General features: G+C 58.8%; 1 protein-coding gene across 2 annotated transcripts in view; it reads right to left on the bottom strand.

The window, feature by feature from the left end:
* The window catches only part of CACNA2D2 (calcium voltage-gated channel auxiliary subunit alpha2delta 2), a 139,529-nt gene that overhangs the window by 8,548 nt on the left and 106,913 nt on the right, over positions 1-24,068 (bottom strand). For both annotated transcript variants that reach the window (XM_018067096.1, XM_018067094.1), the window contains exons 5-22: positions 17,205-17,249; positions 13,641-13,782; positions 9,478-9,609; positions 9,233-9,290; positions 8,482-8,532; positions 8,267-8,366; positions 8,004-8,162; positions 7,661-7,768; positions 7,484-7,562; positions 6,867-6,916; positions 6,589-6,678; positions 6,323-6,394; positions 6,063-6,137; positions 4,781-4,855; positions 4,623-4,694; positions 4,456-4,527; positions 4,280-4,341; positions 3,346-3,422 (exon numbers count right to left, since the gene is read on the bottom strand). In XM_018067096.1, the coding sequence (XP_017922585.1) occupies positions 3,346-3,422; positions 4,280-4,341; positions 4,456-4,527; positions 4,623-4,694; positions 4,781-4,855; positions 6,063-6,137; positions 6,323-6,394; positions 6,589-6,678; positions 6,867-6,916; positions 7,484-7,562; positions 7,661-7,768; positions 8,004-8,162; positions 8,267-8,366; positions 8,482-8,532; positions 9,233-9,290; positions 9,478-9,609; positions 13,641-13,782; positions 17,205-17,249 (1,519 nt within the window). The remainder of the gene's footprint in view (positions 1-3,345; positions 3,423-4,279; positions 4,342-4,455; positions 4,528-4,622; positions 4,695-4,780; positions 4,856-6,062; positions 6,138-6,322; positions 6,395-6,588; positions 6,679-6,866; positions 6,917-7,483; positions 7,563-7,660; positions 7,769-8,003; positions 8,163-8,266; positions 8,367-8,481; positions 8,533-9,232; positions 9,291-9,477; positions 9,610-13,640; positions 13,783-17,204; positions 17,250-24,068) is intronic.

Here is a 24,068-nt window from a genome sequence, read left to right as displayed (position 1 = left end):
TGGCTTTTGGCTGCGGATTTTTCTCTCTCTTTGCTGTAGCTGTTTGCATTTTGGTAGGTCTTGCTTTTGTTCTGTGTCAGGCATCAACATGGCCAAACTGAGGGGGTCTCTCACGGGCACAGACAGTCCAACCAGAGACGGTGTGGGCAGCTGGGGGTGGGCTGCAGTGCATTGTGGGGGGTCCAGCGGTCTTCCCTGGGTTAGGAGGTTGGGTGAAGGGAGATCCTGGAATGTTCCCACATTGTGGGAGGACATCTACGAGCTGGGAGGGCACAAAAGCGCTTCTTGAACCTGAACACTTGCCTTCTTGGGCTGGGGGCCTGAGCGCAGGTGGGGAAGAAGGGCTGGGTCTGGTCTCTCCTTCTGAGGATTTGTCTGGGCTCAGTGCAGCAAGGGAGGAGCTGGGGGCTCCAGAGAACACATGGGATGCTTTTGAGGGACCCACCCATTGGGCCTCTACGTGTATGAGAGTCAGCACTTATGTATGAGCGTGCCTGTTCATGTGAGAGCAGGTATGTGAGTATGTGTGTTTGCATGAGTATGTAAGCACATGTATATGTGTGCAAGGGTCCCTGTGTCAGTCTGTGAGTGAATCTGGAGATGTGGCTACTAGGGCTCCTCTGGGGTTTCTCCCTACCCAGCGGGACTGGCCACCTCACTGGCCCATGTCTGGGAGGTGGCTCTCTTCTCTGACATGCTGGGCAACACACCTCCACATCCTTTCATCCAGATTCTGATCTCTGCGTTACCCCAGGGCTTTACTTTTGTAGAAGCGGGGTCTTCCCTGATCCAGAATACTCCCACAATGCACTGCAAGATTCTGGACTTGGGGTGTCTGAAGGCACTGGGCAGTCACTGGTTGGACTGTTGCTTTCTGATAGGACTGTGAGGCAGGGTTTGGACACAAGCCGACAGGGAAGGGTGGGAGTGGGGAGAGGAGGAGGAGGAGAAAGAAAAAGAGGTGCAGGAGCAGGAAGGGCGACTATGCTATGGTTGTCATTGTTATCAGGGCCCTGCATTGCTGGGGTCCCTGGCAGGGGTGTGGGAGGGCAGAAAAGACAACTCAAGCGAGTGGGAGCAGGGCACGTCCTCCACCTCCACCCAGACCAGTGGGGGCAGCAGGATCCCCTTTGCTGGACTAGGCTGGACAGGGCCACTAGGGCTTCCTGGGGAGGCCTTACTCCCCCTTGGGGACTGGGGACAGGACGTCTCCCCATGACTCTCCATGCCCCATGCCTAGGTGTGAGGGCCTGTCCATGCACCAGAGGCAGAGGCCCTTGTGTGCTGACCTCTCTCAGTACTCTTGTTCTTTGCTGGGGCCTGTGAATTCTCTGCCTACCTTTTCCCTGAACTCCCTGGCTTAAGCACCTCTGAATGCCAGAAGCTTTTTCTTCACCCCCAACCAGATTTCCTCTAAGCTCCTCTGCTGGCCCTTGGGGGGGTCCCTTCTGTTCCCAGCCCTCCAAGTCAGCCTGTATTTCCCAGGGGAACACCTTCCCCATACCTGACCTCTCTCACCAGGAGTAGCCAACACCCCAGGGCAAGGCTGGGCCATAGGCCTCCGCAAAGTCACCAGGCACAGGGGCTTCAGCACCTCGGCCAGCGCCCAGTCTGCCTTTGTCTCCTGGTGGCCTGGCTGTTGCCCTAGCCTGAGCCTCTGCTCCAGGGTCAGGGTGTGGGGCTTTTGAAGCCTTTTGTCTGCCCTTGGGAGGGCTTCTGGAGACACACTCTGGAGAGGTCAGAGGAGAAGGTCTCTCCCTGAGGAAGTCTCACATAAGCCTCCTGAGGACTGATCTACCTCCTACATCTCAGGCCCCCTGCCCTGCTGGGTGGGAGGTGGCAGACAGGCATGTAGCCCTCTCCCCACTGTTGAGTTGTCTTGGAGGGACGGAGAAAATGGAGGAGGGGAGCAGAGGCCTGCCCAGAGGGAACCAGGAGGATAAGGAGAGGGTCTGAGCTCTTAGAACACGCTGGAGACCACCCTGCAGGCAGGGCCCAGGGGAAAGGGCTGCTGGCTCTAACAGAGGTTTAGGGATCAAAGGAAAGGCAAGAACTAGAGGACCCCAGGGGATGCTGGCAGGGAACCTTGGAGAGCAGGGGTTTGGCTGGTCCTGGGCAGGGAGGGAGGCAAGCAGGACCGTGAGGACAGGGGGTGGGGTGGGGAGAGGAGGGTGCACTGGTTCTGAATATACTTGCCCTTCAGTTTGCTGATTGGCACTGGGACAGTCCACCAAGAGAGAAAGCGAGGAAAACAAAAACAACACAAACACAAAAACAAACGAAAAGGGGGAGGGGAAGGGGAGGGGCACAAACAATATTTTATTCAATGGCTGTTTGAATGAAAATATTGTGTCTCATCATCATACCGAAAGGAAACTTCTTGCAAAAAAACGACATGAGAGAGAAAGAGAGAGCGAGAAAACTCAAAGGAGATGAGCCCCAGTCGGCCAGGCAGGTGCGGGGTTGGGGGGCGGGGGGCTCTCTGTGGGGCTGGAGCCCCAGCCTCCCTCCCAGTGACCTCAGGCGGTGGGCAGGCGGGGCCACAGGCTCCCGGAGGCCTCTGGGGGAGGCCCAGGGTGAGCAGGACATGCAGGGATGAGCCACAGGCAGAGGAGCGGGGAGGAAGGAAGAGTGCACAAGGCAGGGACGGTGGGGGAGGCAGGGATGAAGGAGGGAGGAAGGAGCAAAGGAGGGGAAAGGGGAGGAGAGCGTGGGAGAGGCTGAACCGGGGAGTGGGGAGGAGGGAATGTGGGGGACAGAAATGGAGGGACTGAGCAGAGGGAGAGAGAGAGGGTGGGGGCTCAGGGAGGGGAATGGAGGAACGGGAGGAGAGAGGGAGAGGCAAGGCGGAGTGGAAAGGAGGCAGGAAGGCAATGGAGGAAGAAGGTGGGAGAGGAGGTGAGAGGAAGATAAGGGAGGATGAATTGGGGGGCAGAGTTGGGGGAGACCCGGGGGGTGGTACCACTGGGGGAGAGAGCTGTGCGGGGGAGCTGGGGCGAGAGTGATGAGAGGAGGGTGTGTCTTCCAAGAACTCAGCCCCCAGGGGTGTGTGGGGGAGGCAGGCTCAGGAGGGAAGACACGGAGGAGGAGAAAGCAAAAACAAAAACCTCAACGGAAACCATGAGAGAATGGTCTGGAACCAAATCGGAGAAAAGGCGAGCATGCAGAGTTCCACAGACTTTCCGATGGCCGGTGCCCCCAGCCTGCGGGCGCCTCGGGGGGTGTGGGCAGAGTGGGCAGGAGGGGCCACCTGGCCACAAGCGGCTGGCTGTGCTGCCTGGGGCCGGCCAGGGTGCAGGGGCAGAGGCAAGGGTGCAGGGCGCAGGCAGGGGCCGGGCCACTTACACTTGACCTGTAGGATCTGGTCGCTGAGGTTGGCTTGGAGGTAGAAGGTACTGTATGGCGGGAGCACGAGCCCAAGGCTGGGGAGGAGGGGAGGTGGGGAGCAGAGGTCACAGCTGGGAAGGGGAGGCCACACCCTTCACCCTCCTCCCCGTGGCCTTGGAGACCACCAGGGATACCTCTCCCTGGTGTGCTGTGCCACATTCATGGTCTAGGGGCCTGGACCGGCCAAGTCCCAGACTCTCCTGGAGGCCTCCGAACTCCCAGTCCCAAGGCAAGTTTCCCCATCCCGCCCCTCACCCCAGCAGCCTCCCCCCATCACAGCACCTGGCCAGCTAGCCTCCCCCATCTGGCCAGCAGCACACTCACAAGGGGCAGAACACAGTCAGTGAGCTAGGTTGTCGGGGTGGGGATGCTGCCACCCCCATGAGAGCTGGGTCCAGAGTCCCCAGAGATGCAGGCCATGTGAGAGTCAGCTAAAAGCAGGGCTGCCACTGACACAGTGAGGGAGTCGCGGGCTGGCACTGGAGTGTGAAGGAGGGGACCGTGAGGCACGCGGAATACAGCCAGTGGGTACTGACTGGGCCTGACCCACCGGCTCTGGGGCTCTGATGGCCACGGAGGGATGACATCCTGATGCAGACATCCAGGAAGGTGGGAGGGAGGGGTGTACAGGGCGGTGGGGTAGCGGGGAGATGTCAGATGTTCTGACCTGTCTCTGCCCTGCACTCCCAGGAGAAACTGCTGGTTCATGAAGGGCCAGTGAGTGACCCTTGGAGACTGAGCACCCAGGGGGTGAGAAGTGAGCAGTCTTGGCTGCTGAAAGCCCCGGTAGGATTGGGGAGAATGGGCACATGGGGGTGGGGAAGCGAGCCCCAGCAGGGCTCAGGCTTTGGGGCCCCTTGCCCCTCCCCGCCTGCCCAGCCGGCCAGCTCACCTGTAGTTGGTACTCCTTATGGGCACCCAGGTATAGTTCCGCGTCACCTCGTCTATGTACCTCTGGGAGAAAACGCTCAGTCAGGTACTTGGGGCAGCAGGCAGGGGTGAAATAGGGGGGTTGGAAGATGAGCTCCCCCCAACCCCCGACCTGCTGTCCCCCTTCCGCCACCTCACCTCATCCAAGGACTTGACCAGGGTTCTGATCTGCTTGTGGCCCTTGTTGCCGTCGATCATGCTCCTGCGGATCTGGAAGGGTGTGAGACGTGAAGGGCGGAGCCCCGACCCTTCCCCACTCTGGGTGCCCCTCCTTCCCCCTCCATCTCTCCTTCCCTTCTCCTTACCTCCTCCTTGTTCTCATCCTCCAGCTCTGCATCCAGGAAGTCCAGGGTCACAGGCTCCCGGAAGTTGGTGGTCTAGGGGAGGCCGGGTAGGAAGTCAGGAGTCCCGCTCTCACAGTGTTCACCCCCCCTTACCCTGCAGGCCACCCCACCTGGCTCACCTGGGGCTTGAGGTTGGGGTGAAGCAATACGTAGCCATTCAGGTCAATGGCAAATACGTAGCCGTTGGCTCCAAGCTGGGGGTGTAGATAGGGAGCTTAGGGCCTGGAGGGCTGGGTAGGGATTTCCCGGTCTCCAGGCTCTTCCTCATCCTGCCTTCCATGCTGCTGGGGGGTTGCCATCTGCCTGCCTTGGCCAGGGGCCCCACATGCCATGCGGCCCCAAGCCTACCTGTCAAGCCAAGCCCAGCAGGCTGGTGCCCCTCATGTAGCAGCCCTTACCCACACTGGCCAGCTCTGTGGGACCTGAATGCCATCTGGCCTCCTCAGCTCCTCCCCCTGGCTCTCATGATCAGTGGGACCTCCCCACCACCACTGGCCCCACAAGGCACTCCCTTGTGCTGTCCTCCCCTCCCCTCCCCACTGAAGTCTCTTCCTGTTCCCCATCTTGGTAGAACACAGGGGAACAAGTGTTTCTTTGGACTCCCTGAGGCGTCCCTTCCAGGTGGAAGGGAAAGAAAAGCAGGGTTCTAGACTCACACCTTACCTCTCTGAGGCAGTTTTCTCACTGCACATGGAGGCCAGCGACCCAGAGCCTTTCAGCATCCTGACATGCATCTCCCAACCCTTTCACAACCAAATCCAAAACTCCCTTTGCCATAGGCCCTGGGCCAGCCACCGTGATCTAGCCCCTTCCCTGGCTGTGATTCTGATTTTCACCTTCAAGCCTTTGTCCAGAGAGTTCCCTCTGCCTCCAGGGCTTGCCTTCCCCTCCTTTCTATCTGGAACACTCCTGACTAGGTGATAGACTAGGGGTTGTCAAACTAGGGCCCAGGGACCACATCTGGCCAGCTGCCTGTTACTGTAGTGCTGTGAGCCAAGAATGGTTTTTACATTTTCAAATGACTGAAAACGAGGAATTTGTATTTATGACATGTAAAAATGATCTGAAATCCAAATTCCAGTATCCACAAACAAAACTATATTGGAACATAGCCATACCCATTTATTTATGTTTTGTCTCCGGTTGTTTTCTCAATACAGCAGCAGAATTGAGTATGAGTATTTCGGTTGGCAGAGCCTAAAATACTCATAGTATGGCCCTTTACAGAAAGTTTGCCCATTCCAGCTCCAGGCCCAAGGTTATCTCCTCTGGAAGCCTTCCCTGACTGCCTGAACTCAGAGGACTCCACGGAGCTGTGGGAGTCCCCATCGGCCGCTGCTGAGCCTGGCTTACGTCCACAAAAGAGGGAGAGCAGGGAGACGGAGAGGGAACTACACTCACTGTGTAGTTGGGAGTCAGCCTCTTGATGTCATTCAGAGCCACATCGATGCCCATCACGCCCAGGATCAGCTGGTTCTGGAAGCAGAGGCAGGGGTCTGCAGTGGGCTCAGTTCCATGGGAAGGGGTCACCTTGCCCAACTGCGCACATCCATGACCTCAAGCTGCTCTCACAAGTGGCCACCCCGGTCTGGTCTGCAGCCTCCTGTCCTTCCTCCATCTCAGACCTGCTACGGGCCTGCCCAACCCTCCCCAGGCCTCACCTTCTTTTCCCCAGGGCCGTCTTGTGTCAGGTTGAAAACAGGGAGGGTCCCTGTCACCACCATCCCCAGCCCCTGAAAGCAGAGGAAAAGTATGGGTCAGACTCCTGTGGGCAGCCATGCCCTTACCCTGAGTGTTCAGAGCAGGGGGCGCTGCAGGGACAGGCCACCTCGCTTTCTTATTTGTTTGGTTTACCACCATCAGGGGACCCTCAGGGACTTGACCCTGTGGCCACATCCCCCGACCCGTCCTTGCCCTGAGGCCTTACCAGTGCATCCTCGTACACATTAGTCCATTGCACCTGCTTGGCCTCCTTGCCCGCCAGCACCATGGGCCTGCCCAATACGTCAAGATATTCCTGGGGAGGGAGCGAGGCAGGGGTGGGGTCATGAGATTGCCCCTCCCACTGAATCCTCCCGGTTCTAACTCCCCATGTGTCAATCAGCCACCAGGGGGCGCTCACATCACACAGCAGCCCATCTTTCCAACGTCCCAGCCAAGCAAAGAAAAGGGGCTGTGAGGAGGGCTGGCCCAGCCCAGTCTTACCTGCGTGTTGATGCGGATGGCACCGATGGAAGGGATCTCAAAATAGTAACCTGCGAGGGCAGGGGAGACAGGGATGGGCCTGGGTGGTGGTGCTTGGGAGCATGGCACAGGGTCCCTGTACCCTGGGAGTATGTCTGCAGCCCTGACTTATCTCTCAGGTTCCCTTTTTTTGGTGTCATTTCCCCTGAACTCACGTCCCTTTAGTGCCCCCCTGCCATTATCCTGCGACAACATGGGAGGGGCTGTGAGAGCGGGGGTGTAAGGAAGCAAAACTGGGATGAAAGGAGGAGCCTGAGGCCTGAAGGCCCTCATTCTAGGATGCTGGTGACATTCAGAGTCCACCAGTGGGTGAGGCCCAATTGTGTGGAGAGATGGGACTGATCAGCAAACAGACCCAGGAGCAGACAAGTGGGGGACACGTGGACAGTGGACAGTCAGATGCTGAGTCAGATGGACAAGGTAGCCACAGAGACAGACAAACAGTCACACATATGGAAAGACAAGCAGTGGATGAATGAGCGGAAAGCTGAACGTATGGAAGGACAGGTGGACAACCAACCCAATGGATGGTGGGACACAGCAGGCCGGGCCTGTGGCAGGGACGCCGGATGAGGTACCTTTGTTGGTGCAGGCCATCCACTGCAGCGGTGTGACGTCATAGTTGTGCTGCCCCACAGAGAAAGTGAACACGCGCACCTGTTTGGGGCTTGAGGTTACTGCCGTGGCCACCAGTGGATAGCCCCTCCCTGGGACTGGGCCAGATCAGGGCAGCTCCTGCCAGGGCTGAGCCTCACCGTCCGGTTGGGCCAGTTGTACTTCTCAAAGACGTCCTGCACGCGGTCCTCGCCGCCATCCGTGAACATCATGATCATCTTATTGCAGTTGGCACGAGTGATGTTGGACTGGGCAGGAGGAGATGTGGGGAAGGTCAGCTCTGGGCCCCTCCCCAGTCCAGGGTGGGTCTCTTCCCCAGGGTAGGCCTGCCCTCTGCACCTCCCCTGCCCACAGCAGACGGTGCTGTCTGCCCAACCTGCCTTCTGGATGTTAACAAGGCCATCTGTCTTGATTTTCCTGGTGTCACCAAGCTTAGGTCACTGCCCGTCCCTGGCCACCCACTCACCCACCCAGGGGGCTCACGTTCTGCAGCTGGTCGAAGGCGTACTCAAAGCCGGCCTTGTATCCCGTGGTGCCCTTGGCCACCATGCCCTGCACAGCTTCCTTGAACACCTTCTTGTTGCGCACGTTGGCCTGCACCAGGTGTGTGAAGCATGACACAGGCTGCGCCTTTTCATTGAACTGCAGGGACCGAGACGGTGGTGAGTGGCCTCAGGCTGGCTCTCGGAAGGAAGAGGTTGCATGGGCCGGGAGGGAGGGACCTGTTCCTGGCCCCCGGCACTCACCGAGGCCACGTTGACATAGTCGTCATCAGACAGCGTGTCAAGCATCTCACAGACTGACGTCTTCATCAGCTTCAGGGTTAAGCCACTCACACTGCCACTCCTGTGGGGGGGCGGGTCACGGAGGTGCCTGGTAGTGCTCCCCCAAGATGTTCCCCAGCAGCAGATTCCAGTCCCCAGCCCTGCCCCCGCCCCACTGGCCAGTGCCGCTCACTCACACATCCACGATGATGACCATGTCCTTGGGCGACGAGGCCCCCTGGATATACCTGCCCAGGAGAAGCCTCAGTTAGGGCCAGCCTTACTGGGACCTTGGGGGGTGGTCTTCCTTCACCCCCATACTGATTCAACATGTTTCTATGGTGTGTCCATGGCCTGGGCCAGACAGGGTTCCTGGCACTATGGATACCACATTTAATGAAACAGTCCTTGCCCGTGGCATGAATGACCTGGCCCCCAAAACATGAACAACCCCAAGGAGAGGTGAGCACGTGATCCAGAGAGTGGACAGGAGGAGTGTTCCATGGCTTCAGTGTCTTGTCATTTCCCCTGGCCCTGGTTGAGGAGCCAAGGGCAGAGAGTCATAGCTGCGAAGGGGCTTGAACAAGTGGCAGGGGACGAGGCCATGAAGTATGGCAGGAGAGGCAGGGAGGGGGTAAGGGTGTCTAGGGCTCTGATGGGGTATGGCAGAGGCTGGCCAACCCTGCAGAGGACACATCCCCCTTGGGAACCCCCACGGGCCCAATCCCTCAGTCCCGAGAGGGTGGAGAGCCAGGCAGTGGATGAGGGCAGAGGCAGCTGGGAGGCCTGCCTGGGTGATGGGATCCATTTTCCAGTGGCAACGATGTGTGAAATGAAAATTGGATAGAGCTGGCTGCGCCCTGCTTGGAGGCCTGGATACTGGGAGGGAGGGGAGCAGGCAGGCGAGCTGAGGGGGTGTCCCTGCGCAACCCTTCCCTGCTCGCTTACCAGGGTCTCCTTCGGACATCGTACAGGTCGATTTTCTTGGGGGCTCGCCACGGCGTAGCTGCGGAAGAAAAGGAGATGACTGGGGGGGTGCTGGCAGGGAAGTGCCTGGCCCCGGTAGCAGGCCTTGCAGCAGTGGGCCAGGCCACCCCACAATGGACAAGGTGACCATCTCCTCCCATGCACCCAGGATGAGGGGACAGAGGGGTGGGGTGCTGAATGGACTGGGGAGATGGGCTGGCGCCCACCTGGATAGTAGCGAGTGACTCCCGTGGCGCTGCCGAAGACCTGCCACAGGAGGGTGGGGTCCTGCCTGCGGTTCTCCATGAACACATTCTCCAGGGCCTCCGTCCAGTTGAGTTCATTGAGGATGACGGTGGCTGAGGGGGAAGCAGGGGGCTGGGGTGGGAAGTGCTTCAGCAGTTCCCCTGCTGAACCTCATGACGACACCCACTCATGCCTCCCACTCAGAAAGTTCTCTGCCTCCTTGGGTCTCCCTCACTCCCCAGGGCTCAGCTGGGGCTGCACCAGCTCCTCCACGAAGACATCCTGGTCCTCATCCTCTCTGAAGAAACAGCTCAGTCTGCCCTCAGCCAGGGCCCCACATGACCAGGCAGGGGACCCGGGGCCTGTGGCGCCTGCCGAGGGGCCACCCAGGCGGCAGGGAGCTCTGAGCCTGAACGGCTGTCCGGCCTGCTGCTGGGAGCTTGCTGCTGGCCCCTTGGGAGCTCACCCACTCAGCATGTACTCCGGGCTGCAGCCACAAGAAAGCAATTAAGGGCCCGATGATGGGGCTGGAATTATTCAGCTATTAAGGTACCTGATAAGCTGGAAGCCACTCAGCTCCATGATTAATCAACTAGGGCCAGGAACAGGCAGGGGTGGGGGCGGGGGCTCTTGGAGGGGCAGGGGCTGTGCCCTGATCCTGCTCCAGCACTGGCACGTGCGCTTACACACACACACACACACACACACACACACACACAGCCTGCCCTTGCACACTGCATGCAGCTATATACACCAGGCATACCTACATCTCACCTCTGTGTTTCCAGCGACACGTGTCACCTCCTCACCCCTAAACCCATCTGCCCAGCAGCCTGACTGTGGCCATGGGCACAGGGGCACACATGCTCATACCTGCATAGCACTCTGCCCCATGAGTCCTGCTTCCATCTCCCCCAACAAGTTACCCCACCCTCCATCTCCTCCAGCCACTGTGGCTGCACATGTGACTGGTGTGCAGGGGTGGCCAGACCCTCCCCCCATACGCACTCACAGAGTAAGGCTTCTCTCAGACGGATGGACTCCATCTGTAGATCCCTCAACCTAGGCAGAGACTCAGGATGGCTTACAGTATGCCCCACTCCCCTCAACTCAGGACAGTCCTAAATCTGCCCAGTGTAGGCAAGTAGCCCATGTCCTCACATGTGCGTCGCACCTGACCCTGCATGTGGGACACTCAGGAAAAACAGCAGGCCTGCTACTGTCAGGCCTCTGTCCCCCAGCAGCCCCCCCAGGGGCTATTTCTTCCTCTAACTTCTCCCACCTCCTTTCTCCCCTGATGGAGCCCTGACACCATCCCCTCTCCCTGAAGATGCATGCCCCAGACGAGAACCAGAGAACGTCTTCCAAAGGCTCTGCTCTTCTCTCAAGAGGCTTCCCCGGTGGCTCAGTGGTAAAGAATCAGCCTGTCATGCAGAAGCCACAGGTTCGATCCCTGGGTCAGGAAGATCCCCTGGAGGAGGTATGGCAACACACTCCAGTATTCTTGCCTAGAGAATCCCATAGGCAGAGGAGACTGGCGGGCTAAAGTCCATAGGGTGGCAAAGCGACTTAGCATGCTTGCTTCTCTCAAGAAACACTTAGAACAGATGAAGAGCTGTGATTTATATTTTGTTTGATCTTAAGTTTTTGGCCATGCTGCGTGGCATGTGGGACCTTAGTTCCCCAACTGGGAATGGACCCCGTGCCCCCTGCAGTGGAATGATGGAGCCCTAAGCACTGGACTGCCAGGGAATTCCCAAAGCTGGGATTTAAAGATACAAATGCAGACTTCTCTGGTTGTCCAGGGGTTAACACTTCTGAGTTCCCACTGCAGGGGACACAGGCTTGATCCTTGGTCAGGGAACTAAAATCTCTGCATGCCACACGGACCAAAAAAAAAAAGCAAATGCTCCAGGGTCAGCCCACAGCCTAGGTTGTTGTTCAGTCGTTCAGTCATGTCTGACTCTTTGCAAGCCCATGGACTGCAGCACCCCAGAGTTCCCTGTCCTTCACCATCTCCTGGAGCTTGCTCGTACTCATGTCCATTGAGTCAATGATGCCATCCAATTATCTCATCCTCTGTTGCCCCCTTCTCCTCCTGCCTTCAATCCTTCCCAGCATTGAGGTCTTTCCCAGTGAGTCAGCTCTTCCCATCAGGTGGCCAAAGTACTGGAGGTTCGGTTTTAGCATCAGTCCTTCCAATGAATATTCAGGGTTGATCTCCTTTAGGAACGACTGCTTTGATCTCCTTGCAGTCCAAGCAACTCTCAAGAATCTTCTCCAGCACCACAGTTCCAAAGTTTGAAAGCCTCAGTTCTTCGGCGCTCAGCCTTCTTGATGGTCCAACTCTCACAGCCTAGGGGGCGCCAGCATATTCCAGGGCATTCTTCCCTCTGCTCACAATCTGTGGAGCCTCTGCTGTCTGTCTGCTGTCTGCCCCTTTCAGCGCTCTCTCCCTTCTCTCTGGCCCCGAGGCTTCTCTTAACTGACCGTAATGTGAAAACAAAATACATTTCTAGCATTGGTTGTGCCTATTGAACAGTATGTTATGGTCTCGTTCCTAATTTAGAAACTTAGTGAGTTGTACAATTTCTATTTTTCTCTCTAAGGAAAAAATGAAGTCAGACTCTCCAATGTTTCACACTGTACTGTCTGCCCTGGGAGAGTCTGCCTGGCAGGTCCCACCCCTCACTGGACCTCAGTTTCCTCCATCTGCACAATGAGAGGCTTAGGGCAGACAGATCACCCTGGGAGCCTCGCTAGCTGCTGGCAGAGGGGTGTCCCTGACTCAGGTCAAGGACCGAGAGGGGACCTGGCTGGGCTGTCCCAGCAGGTATCCATGACCACCTGCCTGCTCAGGCATTCACTGTGAGACACACTTGTGCACACACTACAGTCAGCCCCCCACCTGGAAAGGGCATGCTACTCAGCCCTGTGCATACACACTCACACTCACGTGCCCACACTCTTAGATCACGCTGAGCTGGGAAACGGGGACCATGCCCCCTCAGGCAGGCGATTACAGATTTAATTAAAAGTGACACAGTAAATAAAAAACATATAAAATGTAATTTGTGTGGGTAGCGAGGGGTGACTGGGGAGGGCGGTGTGGCTCCTGTTTTAATTAGCGTGCCTGCCTGCGATAGTGCCCCTCGACTGGCTCAGGCAGGTGGCCTGTGGGCGGTCCTTGGCGGGGGTGGGGGGACATCCACCCTCACTCCTGCCTGAGGCTGCCCAGATGGCCTGGCTGACCCTAAAGGTGGAGGGGGCCTCCCTGAGAACCCTGGAGGATTCCCAGGGTTTCTAAAGATCACTCAGAAGCTCGGAAACCTTTGCTTCAAGAACCTCCACCCGTGGGCCCCCTGAATTCTGAGGCTACCCTGTGGGTGCCCCCAGAATTATGTCAGGACCAAGAGACCCCAGAGCCTCCAACCCTGCAGCCAGAGCTCCCCAGTCAGTGTCTGACTCTTGGCCTCTCCTCCCTGCACCTCCCAAGTTCTTCAGCAAGGTCATCCTTGTGTCTGACTTGAATCCTTTTTGCTGTAGTGAACTGGTCTCCACATTATGCCAAGATACACTGCCCCTGGAGCTGGGAATCTCAACCACCCTTTATCTAATCCCCTGACCTCTATCTCCACCCCGCCCCGCCCCACCCACCAAGGAGGATGATGGGGGTGTTACAGGGTCCATGTCTGTGAATGAGAAGTTGCTCCTTGTCCTCCCAACCCCTGTGTCCATCTGCTGCGGTAGCTCCTCAACCCTTCCTGCCTGGGGCCAGGGAATGGGCAAGGGCAGGGGGAGGAGCTCCTCTGGGGACAGTGGGGACTTGGCCCAGCATGTGGGGGAAACAGTTATGTGCACGCATTTGTGTGGGCACATGGGTATAGGCAGGAGACCACGCCTGCACAAGGGGGAGAGGCTCAGCGTTGCATATCCTGCTGAGAGGCAATGTGAGGCTGTGCCTGAGAGTGGCCTGGTGCCTGTGTGTGGGCGGCTCTGAGAGCCGAGCACGTGTGACCTTGGGTGTAGGGGGCTGAAGGTGGATGGCACTGACTTAGCACCCGGGACCTGGCAGTGCCCAGGCAGTGGGCTGTGCCCCTACGATGGGTGGGGAGGGCAGCTCCCGATCACGCAGCGCACTCACAGCCTTTGTAGATGTCCGTGGGGATCTGCACGGCCGTGTATGAATAGTTGACCTTGTTCTTGAAGTTTGAGTCCTCAACGAAGTCCAGCCGGAGGGTGCTGGCCTTGGACCCCCTTTCCACATCCTCACTCTCAGGGTCATCCTGCAGAGAGGACCCCCCCCAACCCGGATAACCATGGTCGTGTCAGGGCTGGGAGATGGTGGAGTGGGGTTGGATAGGGCTGTAGGCAGAGGGGCCAGAATCTGGGAGATGGGACATCTTGAAATCAGAGACTACTGCACTCAGAGACAAAGAGTGACGGAGAGACACCCAGACAGTGCGACCTGGGGAATGGACCCCTTGCCCGGAAGGCCCATGACTCCCACCTGCCCCACACATCCCACCCACCGTCGCCATATTTGCTAAACCTGAATTTCAAAACCAAAAGCAAACCAAGCCCTTCCCCTCATCCCTGAAAACCAATGATCAGCAAAGGAGGCGAATCTTGGAGGCAGAGAGGAGGAGTGGGCTGAAGACACCCCCCCCACACCCACCCCCACCCCCCCTCCCCCCGGCTTCCAAGGACACCCTGCAACTTGGCCCCACCCACCCCCTGCATGAAATTCCTTTGGCGCCAGGGAGAGGGCCCTAGCTCCACCTGTGGGGGAGGGGGCACCACCCCCTGCAGTGCGGTGGCTCCAGGGGCTGAGCTAGAGTGGGGGGAGTCCTGGGGGGAGAGCTGGGCTCGAGCAGGGGTAGCATGGAGGCCCTGTAACCTCCAGAAGGAGGGGTGTGTGGCGCCTGCTAGCAGCAGGACTAGCAAGGCCCCCGTTGACTTTCTAAAATGAGCTGCCGCCGTGTGACAGGTGCCAATTACAGCATCTCTCCGCCGGGCAGGCTGGGCATGCGCTGTGTGCCCCCGCCCACCACAGGCTGGCGGGAGTGGGTCTGTGACTACAGTGTTGATGGCGCAGCCGAGGGGGGGTTAGGGCGGTGGGCAGGCACGGGTGCAGGTGTGCAAGGGGGAAGGGAAGATGGAAGTAGAGAGTGAAGGGGAAGATGGGGAAAGCCAGATGGGGAGGCAAAGGGAGATGAGTGAGACCCAGGCAAGGGGGGGTGCAGAGCTGGGGAGCTCTGTGACCTGGGGGGAGGGAGCGCAAGCAGCTGAACCAGACACAGGCTCCTGCACTGCCCCTCAGCAACGCCCCCCACCCCGCCCGTGACCACCCCCAGCACCAGGCTGAGCTCTTGCTCTCCCAGGTGGATCTCATGTGATGGCCAACCCCACTGCTTGTTCGCTTGCTGGCTGGATCCTGGGCACGCCCCTTATGTTCCCCACCAGGCCACCTGTGCCCTCCCCACCCGGGGAGTGCTGTGGGTTCACCCTCAGGTCTGGGGAATGAATTACTGCCTGGATGGGGGCATGCAGTGGGGCGGGCTGGCCGGAAGGGCCTCCTGCACAAACACCCTTTTCATTTCTTCAAGAGTGGATTCTGTATGGCAAAACACAAGCCATCTGCTGCCTTCCCATTGCCCCTTACCCAGGGTGCCATCCTGCTGCCCACCTCAGCCCACCCTAGGGGAGACCCTCAGAAGCTGGGGCAGAGGCAACTGCTGAGCACAGAGGCCAGAGCCGGGGAGCCGAGGCATGAGCGACTCACGTTCTGCTGGGAGGAGGGGGAGAGCGGGAGAAGAAAGCCCCTGAAATGTCAGCGGCAGATGAAGGGCGCTGGAAAATTTAATCTCCCAACTTTCCCAACTAATGTGACATTTGGATTCTGTTCTGATAAGCTATCAGCTGGCGAACTTTTTCCTTCCTTCTTTCCCCCCTACCCCCACCTTCTGGCTGGTAATTTAAAAGTAAATGGTCTAGAAAGATCTCTAACTGTACCTCTGGCAAAGATTAAAAAAACAAAACAACACAACAGGCACGAGAGTTGGGAATGTGTGCGTGCTGATATTTATACCGGGGCTGGGAGGGCTGGGATTTTTGCCTAACTGACCCTGGCCCAGTCCCGCCCTGGGGTGAATCCCCCTCCCTGGGCAATCCCTAGCCTTCCCTCCACAGAGAAGATGTCCGAGGGGCTGGGGGCAGGGGGCCAGTGATACAGACGTAGGGGTTGGGGGCTGCAGGGAACAGGGAATCCAGGCAGGAGGTCGGGCACCAGAGGCCCAGGAGCCGCTCAGTGCTGCCCCCACGCCCAGGGGCTTTTGTATGGTGGGCAACTGCAGTCTCCTGGTTTATATTTAATGCACTGATTGCTAAAATTACAGCCCGCTGCTGAGGGGGGTAAGGAATTAGATTCAGGGTCTAATTAAAGGTTTGTTCTTCATTTGAATTTCAGATTCCAGCTATAATTTTAGCTACTTCTCTGGGAGCCACGGAGGCTCAGCCAAGGGGGAAGCACACCTGCTTTAGCCCACTCACTCTGCCTTCTCAGGCCCCCTGCCCGCCTGCCCTCCTGAAGACTCACCGAAGCTGGCCTGGCACCCACAGACCCTCTGCAGGAATCCCTTCCTGCCTGCCCACCTCTTGGTGCTATCAGATACATCCTGGGGGCTCCCAGGCAACCCCCCAGGGCTGACAGGCCCGGGAGTGGGAGTCTAGACGTGGGGTCTCCTGCACCAGCCAGCACAGGTGACCCCAGAGACGGTGTTGTAACACTTTCATTTACAGAGGAGAGAGTGGGGTTCAACTGCTTTTGCCTCAAGGCAGGCAGATGAATTTGGGCCTAGACAGGTTCACCAAACAGTCTGTTCCATGTGCCTGCATCAGACGCTCTGGGCTCCTCTGTAGGCCCCCTCACACCTCAAATGGTCACACATCTTTCATGTGAGTCCTCTGGTGACAGGGACTTCTCTCTGTCGCAGGGTTGCCCAAGCAGACGTGAACAGTCAGGGAGGTGGAGGTGGAAGAGCCATGTAGCTCCAGGCTCTCCGGCCAGTCCCAGGGCCACCACTTCAGAGGTGGTGGCCCCTGAGGAGCCAGAGCCCTCTCCTTCATCTGAAGAACAGGCTGCAGACTGCCTCTAAGATGGGGTGGGACGAGGTGAGATGACTTAGCCCGGGGCCAGCGCTGATGGTGGGGCCTGGCTGTGCAGTGGTCCACACACTGAAGCCACGGTCCCCTCAGCACGGCAAAGGGACCTGCACTGACCTGAAACTCACAAGCACCCGGCCCTGCCTGCCACACCTCCAGGAAGCCCTCCCCACCTGCTCCCTCTCTCCCCATGTTCTCCCAGCACGCAGCAGCCCTCTGCCCTCCCGACGAGGCACCTGATCTGACCAAGGGGAGAAGGTCCATGGGCCTCACCATCCTGCCCAGGGATGGGCTGGGCCCACCCCACACTGTGCAGTGAAGCTGTGCCCCTTGGTGCTGCAGAGATACAGCCTGGAGGAGTCAGGATCTCTAGGGAGTGGTGAGAGGTGTAGGGTGGGGGGCTGTGGGACCACAGCCCTGCAAGGCCAGACTCAGAATGCTGAGTCCTAACACTCTTCTGCCAGCTCAGGCTGCAGGTCTCAGAAGAAGGGGGCGTGGCTTTGGAAGCTCCTCCCCTCCCCCCAGCAAGGGTTGGGGCACTCACCAGCTCAGCATCGGCTTTGGCGTCATAGTACACGATGTCCTCCTCCTGATGGGAGAGAGAGGCCTCAACAGTCATGGTCTCCTGAGGTGCAGCCAGGACCCCCAGCTCTGAGGCCTGGCTGGAATGGCCCCCTTAGATCCCTTGGGGGTGAGGCAGACACCACCCTCTCCCCCATTCAGAGCTGCCATCCAGGGAGGGCTGGATGAGTCAGGCTGGGGAGGCCTGACCCCTACCCCAGCTAGACCATCCTCAGGGGCCCTCACAGGCACCAGGAGGATGTGGTACCCCGGGGTTGGGGTGGGATCCCCCAGGGCTCCCTGAGTCCAGGACCAGGGTCTCTGCCTTGCAGCCCTGCCGGGAGGTAGGCTGACAGCCGGCCTGTCCACGGAGACTCTGGCCGAGGCAGTAACCAAGGGGAAAGCGGAGAAGATGGAAAAATAGAGCAAGACTGGGACAGAGTGAAATGACTCGACACCGCATCTTCCAATTTCTTCTATTAAAAAGCCTGCTCATTACGGGCATGTACTTATTAATTATCTGTGATTTGTTGTGAAATGCAAGGGGGTTTACACAACAGGAGCAGGAGAAAACAAAGCCCGGCCCCCGCGCCTGCCTCCTGGCCTTGCCTGCCTTTGCTAGCGCCGCCCATCCTGGCCTGGCCCTCCTGCCCGCTGCCGGGGTTCTCGGCCATCTGCACGTCATAATCACCGGCCACCCCGGGGACCCGTAACACAAACGGGCTAATTTCATGTTTAATGATCTTTAATCAGAACTGAGCACGGCTGACAGAGGCCGCCAGAAGGTGAATCTGGTGCCATCAGGTGCCACCGCTCAGGATGGGCCACCCCACCCCTGCCTCGATGACCCTAGGGCAGGGCTCAAGCTAGGGCCACGGTCTGAGCCGCCCTCCCCTGGAGTTCCTCAGCAGGAACCTGCAGCATGGCCCTAGTGGGCCCTTGTTCGCCAGGGAGCCTGTTTCTTTGTGGTCTGCAAGTGGGAATGATGACCAAGTCTGCTCCCAGAGGTCTGGCTGTAAAACACCGAGCCAGCACTTACTCCATGATGGGCTACCCCTTGCCCGGACCTGGCGGGGTCCCATGAGCTGCGTGACCTCAGGGCTATGCTATTCCCTCTCTGGGCTCAGGTTCCTCGGGCTTCAGGGAGGAGCTTAGCCTTGGTGACTGTCCAGGTGCTGGGTGTGAGGCTTGAGATGGCTGGTACTCAGGCTTGTATGGGTTGTTTCCTATCAGAGGTCTGGGGTGCCGGGCACTGGCTGGACCTATGGGCATAGTTTGAACATTCTGGAACATTGACTACACACCTGGCACCACGCCTGGGTAAGACCACAACCTCCTGACGACTGAAAGACTGAAGTTTCAGTCCTGTGAGGCATCTGCTGTGTCTAACAGGGCCTCACACACACTGCAGTATAGGATTCTCCCAACAGCCCCATGACCCCGTTACACAGAAGAGGACACTAAGGCAGGGAGGAAAAAAGGAGTTGCGCCCTGGCTCCATCCTGCCTTCTCGACTCATCTCCAACCCCTCCCGCACCTGCCCACCCACCAGACCAGGCAGACTGGAGCTCAGGTAGGCCCAGGGTAGGGGCAAGGGCTGGGGCCCAGGCTCCAGGGTGCTCGGCCTTTCCCTGGGCCCGGCTCTGACCGAAGTGCGTAATGAAAGCTGACATTACATCAAACACAATAAGGAGTTTCGGTTGATGAAGATCATTCCTGAACACACAAACCCATTAAACCGAGGGGAAAAATATCAATTCAACACACTCGCTGGCGAAAAGAAAATGTGATTTGTTATCTAAAAGGGGGTTATAAACAGGGCTCGGATGCTCTTTCCCTCCGTAATGAAGACAGGCAGGCACAGTGGGAGGACTGCAGATTAGAACACGTGGCTTCGCTCACCAACTTTTTAGGCAAACCTTCTGCAAGGGCAGGAAAGGGCGTGGGTGGGGGTTGGTGGCTGCAGGCCTCCACAGGGACCCTCGCAGGGACCCTCCTCGGGGATCCCCTCACAGGCCGGGCCTGGGTCCTGCCTGACCTGGGAAGGTCCCTGGGATTCTGGCGTTCACCTGGGCCATCCCTGCAGCTGCTCCAGCGGCTCCCTTTGTCTCTCTGTCCTGGTCTCAGTGCAGGATGAGATGCTGGTGGCATCAGTGACACGGGGGGAATGTGTCACACAGAAGGATTCTAGCCACCCTCCAGGCAGCCTGTGAGGCTCAGGAATCTGTATGCAGTCTTTGTCCCTCTGGAGAAGGAAATGGCAACCCACTCCAGTATTCCTACCTAGAGAATTCCACAGACAGAGAGAAGCCTGGCAGGCTACAGTCCATCGGGTCTCAAAGAGTCGGACACGACCGAGCGACTAATACAACACTTTGTCCCCCAAGGGCTCGGATACACGTGGGCAGGACTCCTCCCTACCTCTCCCACCTTGAGAGGGCCAGCCCATGCCCCTTCCTTGGTAGAGAATGGCATTAGCTTTGGATGGTGGCAGGCAAGGTCACATGTGTGAAAATACATTGTAAACCAGCTGCGGTCACTATGTCTGATGTGATGTGGAAGTTGGGATGTGGCGGGACAGGGTCATTAGGGTCGGTCCCTGGAAAGCCTCTGTGTCTGCTTTGGCTTGCAGGTGCCCCCGCCTCTGATACACAACGAGGAGGCGGTACCACCTAGTGATTACATGCAGGGGCCCTGGCAAAGGGTCTTGGCCTCCTGGCCGGGCCCGAACATGTGAGCTCTGGGATCCTGAACAGTGAGTGGGGACTGAGGCTGAAGCTTTACAAGTCTCTGTGGCCCCATGAGGACTCCTTGGGGTCACCTCCATCTCACTGATAAGGCAAGGATGCCTGTTAAACCCTTGAGCCTCCATGAGGCTCCACCTTGGGGTTTTGGTTTTCCACTTGTAAAATAAGAATTATCATGATAAGAGGACAGGGAGCAAGGCCTCTCCAGGGGTTCGGGCCGATTCGACCCATGAGTGGGCTCCCTTGTGCTGACAACTCCGCAGCCCCAAGAAGGGCCTTAATATGGAAGAAACCCCCTGGCTGGGGTGAGACACGTGTCCTTGATGTCCAGGGTTGACACCTTTGACACTCCCTTCATTGCTTGCTATTTTAGGGGCCATTTTGCTGAAACCGGGCAGGGAGCTGGGGATCACCCCTCTGAATTCACACACGTCTCCCCGCAGGAGTCGTTCTGTGCATACACGACACGTGAGGGGTGGGGCTGGGGGCCCACACAGCTCTTGTATACACACAACACACACGCTCTCTGAGAGAGAGCACGAGGGATGCTGGCAGGCGGGCAGAGCGCGAGGAAGTGAGGGTGGGGTGTGCACGGGGAATAGCAGTTGACACCTACGTTTGGTGCCATGGAAGGTGGCTGCCGTGGCTTGGTCGGACCCGACTGCCGCTTGCTCGCCCGGCCCCCATGCAGGACCCAGGCCAGCTCCCCGGCTGCACCAGCGAGGCCGCTTGGCCTTCCTGCCCTGGCTTACGGCCAGCTCAGCTCAGCCAAGTGGACTGTTTTCCGAGAGAGCCGTCTGTCGCCGGCTTGGCAGAGAGGCAGGCGTCAGGCCCGATGGCTGGGGCAGACCTCAGGCCGGGGAGCCACCTGTCCTGTCCAGCCGGCTCCTTGGCCCAGCCCAGCCTTCACAGCCTTCCCTTCGAGTACCCAGGCAGTGCCGCCTCTCCCATCAGACTCCCCAGAGAAGGGCTGTGTCTCTCCCATCAGACTCCCCAGGGCAGGACCGCTTCCTCCATCACACTTCCAGGGGCAGGGCTTTGTCTCTGCAGGCCCTGGGGCTGGCACTGAGGCCCTGGGACCAATGGCCTCTCCTGCCCGCCACTGACCCATGCCCTGGCCCGGCTCCTCCCTGGTGACCGTTTAGATGGCGGATAATGCTGGCACAGTGAGGCCCTGGCACCAGGCACAGTGTCCGCCAGGCGGGCCATCTCCATCTACCCTAAGTGTTATGCGCACCAAAGCACCTGCTGCCTGTCTGCAGGGGCCATGGGAGGGGCCGCCTGCTAACAAGGGCCCCGGTGTCCAAGGGCTGCGGCCAGGGCTGTGGCTACAGGCTCTCTACCCCTGCTGCGGCCAGGAGTGTGGGGTCATGACCTGGGACCAGGGAGAGGAACATGGGGGGCACGTCCCTTCCACACGTTCTCTTTGACTTTGCAGACTGCAGGATCCTGCAAGTCCGTGGGCTGGTGTCAATGGTGCGACTGTGTGTGCCTGCGTGTGAGTGGGAGGGGGGACACCACTGCCTGTTTCCAGAGGTCTGCACGCAGACCTGCTGTGTGCCACTGACACAGGCAGGGCCACACCCTACCGGCCATGCAGTGGGGTCGAGTGTGGCTCCGCGGGTCAAGGGTTTCCTCTGTGCCCAGAACTGCTGAGTGCCATCCTGCCCCGCTCAGAGGTAAGAAGCCCGAGGCTCTGGTCACTCTGCACACAGGGCACCTGGTTGGGCACATGGACAAGTGATGGGCAGCACTGAGTCAGGCTCAGTTGCCTCTGGCCAACAGGAGCCGTGGGCAGGGCAGACAGATGAGCCCGTGGGGCCACTGGCCTGGGGGAGCTGCACTGGGAGCCGTCCGTGATGGGGGCACCAAAGGCGGGTGCTGTGGGCAGCGGGGGCCGATCCTAGAGCTGTGGCCGGAAAGATGAGCTCTGGGGAGTTAACTGGAGTGGGAGGTGCTACCCTTCTGAAGGAGGTAAGGACCTTCCTAGGAGGAGGCCTGGCTTGTGTAAAGGGCCCGAGTTTGCCACCTGGGTCGCGGCACAGGCTGCGAGCACTCCTGAGTGCTGGGGAGGAATATGGGTCCTTCCTTAGCTGTCACTCCTGAAGGTTTTGGGAAGGGCACAGTTTCAAGGGTGGGTGGTGTGCCTACAAGGAACAAAAATCCATCCTTTAAGCAGTTTCAAGTCCCCACGTCCCCATGGCATGGACAGTTCCTACCCTGGCAGTTCTGCCTGGCAGGCCAGGCAGGGCTGGCTGACCTAGTGGCTAATGGGCCCAGCATTAGGGCTGATGCCTTTCTGCCCGGAAGCTGGGCAGCTTGCCGCTTCTGGGGAGGAGAATGGACCTGACGGTGCAGCTGGAAAGGAGGGGGCGCCTATGGCACCACCCTCCCCTGTCTGTGGGACACACAAGGAGACTGACGGACTGGTGGGGGGTGGGCGACAAACATCAGGCCAACAAGGCTGGGCCCAACTGGCCCTGGGGTCACAGCCCTAGCAGGGAGCATCTCAGGTCAGGACAGGGACCAGCTGAGCCCTCTTCCGCGGCCAGGATGGGCAGAGGTGCACCCACACCATCACCAGCTTGCACCTCCATGACCTGACCCTTTCACACAGCACATCTGAGCTGATAGACAGCCCCTAGTTCCAGCTGGGCCTTTGCCAAATGGGGAAACTAAAACTCAGAGAAGGGCGAGCACTTGCTGGGTGACTGTGCCCAGTGTGCGAGGAATGGGTCCTCAAAAGCACCTGTCTCAGAACCTGGACACCCCTGAGACCCGGGCTCTGCTTCCCAGTAGGCCCCTGGGGTGCCCACTTTGGCCTGGGATAAGCTGTTCCTGTCTCGACTGACTGAAAATAAGGAGTCAGGGGTCAGAGGTCCAGTAAGATGACCCTTGAGTTTTCTGCAGAGTCAGGAAGAGAAGACGGGTTTGGGGCTGAGGCAGCCCTCTCCTCTTCCGGTTCCGGGCCTGGACTAGGAGGGAGAGAAAGCCAGGCTGAGGGCTTCCAGTCCCTGATTCCCCAATTCCTTCACCCTGCTCTGTGCCTGCTCTTCACGCCTGTCCTGGGCCGGGAGGGGAGGGAGCAGATACGTCATAAACAAAGGGGTGGACAGAGCAGGAGCCAAGGGTTCTGGAGGCCCAGCAAGGGGAAGGCTGATGTGCTGGGTAGCCAAAGCAGCCTCACTGGGAAGATGCAGGACAAGCTGAGCTTCCGGGAGGAACTGAGTGGGTGGGGAGATCAGGAAGGGGCTGGAGTTAGGTGTTGGGTGTGGCTGGAGTACAGGAGGAGGGGAGGGAGGAGGCAGGTTGATGAGAGAGGCAGGGACAGCCAGATCCTGGGGTCTTGGGTGCAGGCTCAAGCTGGGCCTTGTTGGGAGTCGCCAGGGTGCTGATATTTGCAGGCGGGGGCAGGTACAAGTGGCCAGGGAGTGCAAAGTGACTGTTGTTGTGCATATTTCTGATCAAGAGGCTGAGGAGGCACGGTGGCCCAGGGTTGGGTTTGTAGTGCTGGAATGGGAAGCGAGAAAAAGGCCAGCCCCCAGGTCCCAGGGAGGGAGGAGGGTTCAGGGAATCACTGGCTGATTTATGTGTTCACTGTAGACAATCATCTGCTAGTTACCTCCAACCCCATGTGGGCTCCCTGAGGGTGGCACCCAGCACCCCCGGGGGAGCAAAGGAAGAGTGCTATGGTGGGGGCTCAGGGTGACCGGGGAGATGGGGACTGGGAGAAGGAGCAGGTTTACAGGGTCTACATCACAGACATGAGCCCCCCTGGCATCTGACAGGCTGGCTGCGACTCTGCCTCCAACAGGCAACCTCAGGTAGGTCAACCACTCTGCGCCTCAGGGTTCTCTCAGTGAAGCAGGAATAACAGTCCCTCCCACTTCCTAGAGGCAAGGGGTTCAGAGCTGCAGTGAGTCAGGGCCTCTCCCACCCGCTATCGGCCCCTGGGTCCCAGGGGACAGCTCTCGGCGCCTCTCCCTGCATTGAGCACAGAGACCACTGGGAAGCGTGGCCACAGTCCCAAGTGGCTGTGGAGGACACAGCGAGACCTGCCAACTGCTCTGGTCCCTCAAAGCTCGGTCATGCTTGGCATG

This window comes from Capra hircus, chromosome 22, assembly GCF_001704415.2.
Source record: "Capra hircus breed San Clemente chromosome 22, ASM170441v1, whole genome shotgun sequence".
Taxonomy (NCBI): domain Eukaryota; kingdom Metazoa; phylum Chordata; class Mammalia; order Artiodactyla; family Bovidae; genus Capra; species Capra hircus.
The sequence above is the reverse complement of the archived record's forward strand: the minus strand, read 5'-3'. Positions and strand labels throughout refer to the sequence as shown.